This window comes from Gambusia affinis, linkage group LG19 (assembly GCF_019740435.1).
Source record: "Gambusia affinis linkage group LG19, SWU_Gaff_1.0, whole genome shotgun sequence".
In the NCBI taxonomy this organism is placed as follows: Eukaryota; Metazoa; Chordata; class Actinopteri; order Cyprinodontiformes; family Poeciliidae; genus Gambusia; species Gambusia affinis.
In genome coordinates, this window is record NC_057886.1 from 349,319 (window position 1) to 357,957 (window position 8,639).

At 38.7% G+C, this 8,639-nt stretch overlaps 1 protein-coding gene across 7 annotated transcripts in view; it reads left to right on the top strand.

Moving 5' to 3' along the window:
* The window catches only part of LOC122821441 (protein TANC2-like), a 68,864-nt gene extending 60,971 nt beyond the window's left edge, over positions 1-7,893 (top strand). For all 7 annotated transcript variants that reach the window (XM_044099367.1, XM_044099368.1, XM_044099369.1 and 4 more), the window contains 2 exons: positions 1,318-1,418; positions 3,778-7,893. In XM_044099367.1, the coding sequence (XP_043955302.1) occupies positions 1,318-1,418; positions 3,778-5,545 (1,869 nt within the window). In that variant the 3' untranslated portion in view covers positions 5,546-7,893. The remainder of the gene's footprint in view (positions 1-1,317; positions 1,419-3,777) is intronic.
* Positions 7,894-8,639: the final 746 nt, after the last annotated feature.

The following is an 8,639-nucleotide window of genomic DNA, read 5'->3' on the forward strand; positions in this document are numbered from 1 at the left end:
AGTTAGTTTCTCCAGTGTGCTGTGGTGGTGCAATGGTTTAACACACTGCACGTTTGGAGGCCATAGTCCTTGACACAGAAGTCACTGGTTCGACTCCCGGTCCTGGCAACCTTTGCCGCATGTCCTCCTACTGTCTCAAAAAATAGGAGCCACTAGCGCCACAAAAACTCTTTGGAGAAAAAAAAAAAAGTTGGTTTCAACTAAATTGCCATTAATCTTAGTCAAGTAAATTATTTTGTCCAAAGCTTTGCAAATTAGTTGGGCTGGCTCTTTTAAATTACATTGGGTCCAACTATAGTGAATGAGTTGAATCAACCTTAATAAGTTAAATTGAGCCAACACATTTGCTTTAAATTGGAATAACCATAATAAATTAAGTTGATCCATCACTTAATAAAATAACCAAAATAACATAAGTTGAGCCAACACAATTTCTTTACATTGGAATAACCTTAATAAATTAAGTTGACCTAACACATTTGCTTTAAATAGGAGTAACATAATTACATGGTGCTAAAATAAAACAAAGTAATCAGGTGGAAAACCTTTCCATGATTTTTTTATGTTCATCCAAAGAGTTATTTTTTTAGTGTAGGTGCGAGGTAGATAGAGCCATAAGAAGCAGCAGAACTGAATGCTTGTTTGAGAATCATAGCTGAGCCAGTGACTCAACTTACCCCTGGTCAAATGGTTCAACTTACCCCAAAACTACCATTTCAACTTTATTTGGGTCCGCTCCCAAAATGTTACACTTTTCTTTGGTTTATGACCTTATCTTGTAGCTCATACATACTACAATTGATGCATAAAACAAATTTTAAAAATACCTATTGTGGTCTAAACACATTTCTTATGAAACTTGTGATAAACAAATTTCCACTCTTGAAAGTGAATTTTGTCTAAGAAATAAAAGTCTAACCACGTCAGCCATGTGTTTCTTACATTCACAAGCTTCATGAAATAATGCCTTCCTCCTATCTATTTGATGTCATGATCAACAATTTTTCTTTCTTCGCCTCTTCCTAGAATCAAAAGGTGGCTCACCTTTGTTCCTCGGTGAGAAACACCTACAAACAAAAGTGTTGTTTCTGGGGTCAACCTTTGGCTCAATTTACCCCTGACGCAGCAGCCCTGCTACGAGTCCCATCCTCTGTTCTTTTGCAGCACAGAGGATGGGACACAGGCACCTCCTTGTGCCTTCCTGTCAGATTACTGTCAAATAAAGGCCACTAGTACCAAAACAATTCTAGTAATTTTTGAGTGTAACTTCTAATCTTTGTGTATTATTTGTGTGTTTTTTGTATGTTTGTGTGATAGGACTTCAACCTTGCTGAGGAATTTGCTACAAAGGCTCTAGAGCTGAAATCCAACTCCTACGAGGCCTTTTATGCCCGAGCCAGGGCTAAACGAAGCCGCAGGTATCTATTTCATCACTAAAGTGAATCGGTTTGACTCAGAAACAAAGCAGGTTAAAGGCTATTTGTCAAGTTAGTGGAATAGAGAGCATAAAATATTCAGACTATTTTCTTTCATTTGTTTGTGATCTTAGCCTCTCAATAAAACTACCATGCTAGTGTTCAGACGTCCATGTAATGGACTCAGGCAGAAATGACTGATTTTCAGTTAATGTGGGGATGCTGGTTGATCTTTAATTTTCAGTGATGTCTTCACAAATGGACATTTTATCAGCACAAACGTGGTGATACCGATTTGTTTGACTTGAAGATCATGTGGTGGATGGTTCATCTTTCATGACTTCAGGAAACCTTTACTAAATTCTTTAATTTGATAGTCACATAATCAAAAATTGGTGTCAAATGTTTGCGCTACAAGTGTTTTGTTTGTGCAAGTGTGGGAAGGCTGGTTGACATTTTCTGACCTCTGGAAACATTTATTAAAATCTTAGAATTGGTATCAAACTTTTTTGCAGCAGAAATTTTAGTTTGTGCCACTATAATTTCAGTTTGATTTGAAGAAGGTGGGAAGTCCAAATTCACTCAGGTGAAAAACCTATTATCCTGACTGCAGTAATATTTCAGTTCTTAATTGGTGACTTCAATTTAAAAGATAGGATCCTTGATACAACTGACCAGAATGAGCTGCCTCTGGCGGGTGGCTGGACTCAGACTTAGAGAAACAATAGGGTGCTCCCTCATCCAGGGAATGTTCAAAGTAGAGCTGCTGCATTAAGAGGAAACAGTTGAGGGGGTATGCTTATGCACAAATGTTTGGATAATCACAATGCCTCCTGAGTGCCTCCCTTTAAAGGTTTTCCGAGCAAGTCACTCTGGGAAGAGACCATGTCTAGCCTGGAAATGCCTGAATGAGCTGAAAATGTTCAAATGCTCAGTGTCAAACTGTCAGCGATTTTGATCCGATCTTGGATACAAGGAAGATGGTAAATGGGTGGATGGATCGATGGATGACTTTAATTCATATTTTACTTCCTCAACTCCTTCAAGTCCCTTTATTTGACTTGATTGTACAACATTTTGACAGAGGTCTCTAGTAGTGGAGTGTGATCAAAAATTGGCTGATCATAATCAGCCAATTTTTGTGAAAATGTATATGACTGGAGTTCCCCGATCACTAGCTCTAGTTGCCAATCACAAAAGCTGATTACCCATGTCTCACACTTTGCAGCCTGCAGAGACCCCGTGTGCAACATATCACCCTCTTTTCTTCACTTTGCACAAGCAGCAAATCCTAAGCAATGTTGTTCTGAGAGTGAATGGGGAAATTTGTGTCTTGTGATGGAAAATGACCTCGGGGGTGAAGCACGTCATTGAGTTAAATGACCAGAGGTGGAAGATGCTGAGTTCCATCGACTGCTCTTGCTGATGAACTGCTGCTTCTGGCACATAAGCACAGACATGGAGCCATTCAAGCTCCACCACAGTGGACTCTCACATAGGACAGTGAAAGCTGTAATACATAAAAACTTCTTTTTTTAAGTTACATGTTGCAGCTTTAACCAGACCTTCTAACATGAGGCAGAATCTGTGAAAAAAAAATCCAGTTGATTTGCTTCCTCCTTGTATTCTGAGGAATACTCCATTTGGTTAGGAACAACCAATCAGAGCCAGGAGGCGGGTCTTAGCACTGTCGTGCAATGTCAAAAGTGACTAACGGTTTTCACATCCTCTCAGTCAGTTTTGATTTAGTAACTTAGGATTGTTTAATTGAATCCAACCTGTATTTGACTTTGAACATTTCCTTTTTTACTTGACTTTTTTTTACATAGGCAGTATTGTGAGATTTATTTGACCTTATGTATAATTTGGAATGTTACTGCCTTAATGTTAACTATTATATTGCTGATTGCAGGTTGTTAAGTTGTCCTGTTGACTGAATTTTTGCTGCTTGCATGTTGTCTAAATTACTTGATTTTATGGTTCCATTTTGCTAGATCACTTAGACAGTAGCATTTATACCTGTATGAAAAGACAAAATAGTCAATCCATCTGATCAGTATTGGTGATTGTCACCGACTGGTGATCGATATCGGAATCAGCAGCAAAAATCCTGATTTGAGCATCCCTAGTCTCTAGCACATCTGAAACAACTTTCTTTGGAGATTTATAATCAGGTCAATTATGGCCCCTCCATGAAGAGTCAAGACAAAAGAGGATAACAGCTAAAAAGATTAGGAAATATAGGGGGAAGTGTGTTGTAGAAGAAATTGTATGAACGAGTTCAACAAAGTTAGAAGTTCCATTTTCTCTTTTTCTTTGATCTTCTTTAAAATGCTCCATTTTGTTGTTGGTGTCCCTTCAGACAGTTCCATGCTGCGTTGGACGACCTGATGGATGCCAGCCGTCTATGTCCATCCAACAGGGAGATCCAGCGCCTTCTGTCTCGGGTGAAAGAAGAGTGTCGGCAAGTTTCACAGCAACAAGACCCTCCCTCTGCTTATCAACACCAGATGGCGATGTCCACCAATGAAGCCCGGTGTAGGGATTTTGACTGTTTTCATGTGCAGAACATGGAAAGCTTTAACAGGGAAGATGAGGAAGTGGACAAAGAAAAAGATGGGCATTTCAGGGCAGAGGAAGACTTTTTGTCCTATCATCCTCCTCACACAGTCCACAGTCTTGACACCCATTGCTACCCTGGACTGAAATCACCATTTTCTCTCTCTCCAACTCAAATGCAGCAGTGCCCCTCTAGTCCCACTCATTTAGCAGACCTCTCTTCCCCCAGTCATTCTTTACTACCTCGCACTTCCCCCAGCCATCCTCATGTCAGTGAGGGTCCTTCAACACCCCTGCAGCATCCACAAAGAGCTGGCTCAATGTTTGAAAGTAGAGGACAACACCACCTTCAAACTGTCTCAGTGCTTAGCCCAGCAGATCATAATCAGGGCAGGCAGCAGAACAACGTTGGTTCCGATCAGAAATCCCTGTTTAAACGCAGCCCTTCCAAAAGCCTGCGGCTCCAGAATACCAAGGCTGAGGTCATATTAAGCAGTCAGCCAAGCTCCTCAGACCACTCTGATTTGGTTTTAGGGAGTTCTGCCTACTCCCAGTTTACCAATCTTCCTGAAGAGTTAGCAGAGTTATGGGAAGACTTTAACCCTAGACAGTTTGATGTCAGACATGGCCCACTTGTCCGTTGTGGTGTTGGTTCCAGCGCGTCTCATGTTTTGGGCAATGTGGCTGTTTGCCAGATGCAAGCAACACCTGTACATGGCAGAGGAACAGTAGTGGACCAAATGGTAGTAAATGATTTTAGCCAGTCTCGACAGTTCAGCCGCAACCAGTCTAAAGCAGCTTACTACCCAATGGAAGTTACAGAGGCAACTATGGGCAATCAGTCACTCCAAGATTTTCACTATCAACACCAGGATGAAGTTCATCTCCCTCTTAATGCCGCCCCAGCCTTCACTCCTCCTCCCAGGTCTCTTATAGACTCCCAGAGTGTTAATGTGCACTTTTCTTCTAACATTGCAAATGGGCTGCTAACTAATGAAGGTCAAGGTTTCAGGACCTCTGCCCAGCACATGGATCTACCTTCAGAATCTATGGGAGATTCTTATGGTTGTCATGATGATCCTTTTCTTAATTCCTCTCTGCAGTCAGAGATCTGCATGACTGGAGGAGGGACATATCCTGGAGAGGCAGGACGCTCTTCCAGGAACCCCATAACAGACAAGTCGGTACGGGTGCACCAGCAGTACCATCAGCAGGTTCCTTGTAGTTCAGCATCCTGCCTCAGCCTCTCTCGCTCCTGGGCTGTTTCTTCAGTCGACACGATTGTCACGTCACCTAGCAAAAGCCCTAGCAACCAGAAAGGCTTGGCTCCAGAAGCTCCATTATCTAATGCCTACTACAATTGTAGTAACAACAACGCTCACAACACCCCTGGTGACAGCCGATGGAATGAGTATTCGGGACGAGTTTCAAGTCAGAACCCTTCCTATTTTGATGTGAAGGTTGCCCAAACACTGCCGGTTAGCCAAAACTGCTCTGACAGGTCAGTAGAAAGGATTGTACCTACCTCTTCTGTCAAACCAAAAAGACCCTTTGTTGAGTCAAATGTGTAAAGAAGAACAAAAAATAAAAAAGGTTTAAAGGAACTCATCGGGAAGTATATTTCAAGTTGGGATTAGGAATTAAAAACTGCTTAAAATAAACTAGCCTCAGAAGTTAAAAAGTCAAATGCACAACTCAAATCCTAAATGGCATTCACTTCCAGGTTTTGGCTGGACAAGACTGCGCTTAACTGGACATTGTTGTCAGTATCCAGCAGAATTCTAAAAGAGTCTAAATTATATTCTAAACTTTTGAAGAAAGTTATAACTCTTAAGAACACTTTGCCAATTGCTGCACTGAAGTTCTACATTCAATATCAGTTTTTAAATGACCAGCACACACTGTAAGCATTTACTCTTGAATTGAAGTTTAACAACAAACAAAATTTTACTTGGTTTGGTATCTTCAGGCAGCGCAAGGAATGATTACTGGAGAAAATTTTCAATCATCAAAGCCACAAGATGGCGGAGGAGCATTCTGTGAAATGGAAACAGTTGAAAAAAACATCCACATTTTTCTCTTTCTTGTTCATCTTGTTCAAATAGCTCAGTATTATAGTGATTCACTAAAGTAAATAAAGCACCGCTGTTACCTTTTCCTGTTGCAATGCCATCTAAAATGACATAGAGAGATGTAAAAATGTAAAAATAAAACATCAGCATCTCAGACCCAAATCCATAGTTTAAGAAAGTCAGACAATGCATTAAAATTATTAAAGACTTCTTTGCTGTGAATAAAATGGTTTCTATTTATCAATCCTCGTCCACCCCCCAATAGCAATACACAACAGTATTTTGTGGGTGTGGCCTAATTTCTCTACAGCACCCCCTACAATATTTTACATGAGGCTGTAGCAGTGCTGAGCTGGGAGGGCTGTTAGAGGTTGCTTGCAGCTGTAATTTATTTTATATATTTAAGTTTTCTTGGCCCTACTTGTATATTTTATTTTTTTATATATTTTGTTTTTGCTGAAGACAATTTTAATATTCTGTTTTTTCTATTGGTTCTAAATTCTGCAGATCCTCCTGACTTCCAATAATACCTTATTTTTATATAGATTGGAAGAAATCTATATTAATTAATACCATTCCCCTCTATGTCATCTAAAATATTGGTTTCTGGAGTTTTTTCTCCCATGTGTAGAATAAATTAATTAAAAACTGAATGAATTAAGCGTTGAACCAAGTTTAATGCCTACAATAACAAGACGTGAATTTATGTTTCTACGTAGATTCTTTTGTATAATTTTTAAAGATACCCTAAGGAATTTGTTGAAATGTTTCTCAGTTTGATATGCCCAAACTAGAAACTCAAAAACACTTTTTTTTTCCTGATTACTAAACACACCATAATTACATTGTCAGTGCAAACACTTAGCAATTTTTTTTATACTCAATGAGGTGTTTAAAAATGAAATAAAATTGCTGACAGATGTAGGAAGCTTTATAAAAGCTATTTAATTCAGGCTGTGAGAAATGACAAATCTTTCAGTAAACAATACAATAGTTGAATATTATAAAACAGCAAAGTTCATCTGTTTTATTCTTAGGAATGCTTACTTCACTGACTACACTAATGACTTATTCCATCTTCTTCAAGATGCTACGCTCCATAATTATTGACTTTTTCAATAAAGATATATGTTTAATTACTTTCATATCTATTATGGGGTGGAATTGGAATCTGATAAGAATTAGCAGCAAACAGTGCATCTCTAACTTTTTGTTGCTGGTTTACTTGGACATTTAAATACTAAGAAACCGCAAATATCTGACCATTTAAAATCCAGCCACAATCCTCCTCTTATACCACTTGTATGCACATCTGACCCTCTACCTTCTGGAACTGGGTTGGGCCAGTGTACTTTCTGTCTCAAGTTAGCAGCTTGGCAGCCATAGAGAAAGATATTAAAGACTTGACACACTGGATACAATATCTTCACTTTTTGTCTTATTTATTTTTAATTGTCCCCTTACATTTTGCATCAAATTCATTTTGGATTTTGGGGAACATAATCATTATGTGTAAATAACAAACTAACAAATAATTGAAAAAGATAAAGTATTTTGCACACTCAATGTTGTACAAAGTGTGTTTCTTCCTTTATAGCCACAGAGGTGCTTCATATGTATCAAACTTCTACCTCAGTTTGAGCTCTTCTAGAAAAGCATAAAATATGTTCATCTATCAGCAATATTGTTATAAGAGGAAGTGTTTACCATGTTGTCAATTCTGGGAAAAGATGGGACTGAATTTTCCACACCGAACATTACTTATGTGGACACAAACTGCACAGACCTGTCTTTGTTTCAGGTGACTTTGTGACATTGCAGACTAATCGTTACTGATGTTTCTCTCATATATATATATATATATATATATATATATATATATATATATATATATATGTGTGTGTGTGTGTGTGTGTGTAGAGGATTTTTGACCACTGTCAGTAATAATTCATACTGCTCAGGAGCTCCCGGTTGGGAAAGTTATGCTTCAACACATTTTTAAAGCTAAACTGAAAACTGTCCAGTTGGAACACTTCCACTCATTACCAGTGAGAGAACTAAATGGAACAACTCACTTGAACAGTGATATCTATATATGTATATATATATAGGTGTGTGTGTGTGTGTGTGTGTGTTAACATACTGCCACATGTCCATGCTGTAATAAAATGTGATCTGCAATCTAATTAGTGATGATGGCCTTTTATTATCTTTAATATAACTAATAATGGCCTCTAATCCAGGGCTTTTGTGTTCTTGTTATGAGTGTGTCTGCTCCGTCTATTGAAACCCACGGTCAGTTGGAGCAGAAGGCCTTTCAAACTGATTGTCTGCTAGGGTTTCTTTCTCCCTCTCAGTATGCACACTAAATATGAGGGTCAAAGACACCATGAAGGTTATGGTCTCCATTCTTTAAAAATCTGTTCTACTCTCATGTCTTCACCAGGTTTCAGAGAGCTCAAACATAAAAGGTAGAGTTTAACTATTGGAACAGTCTCAGATTCATTAAGACAGCAGGTTGGGCACAAAATACTGTAAATGCTAATTTTCATCTTTGAATTTTCATAATTTACAATGAGAGGATGCTATCTCA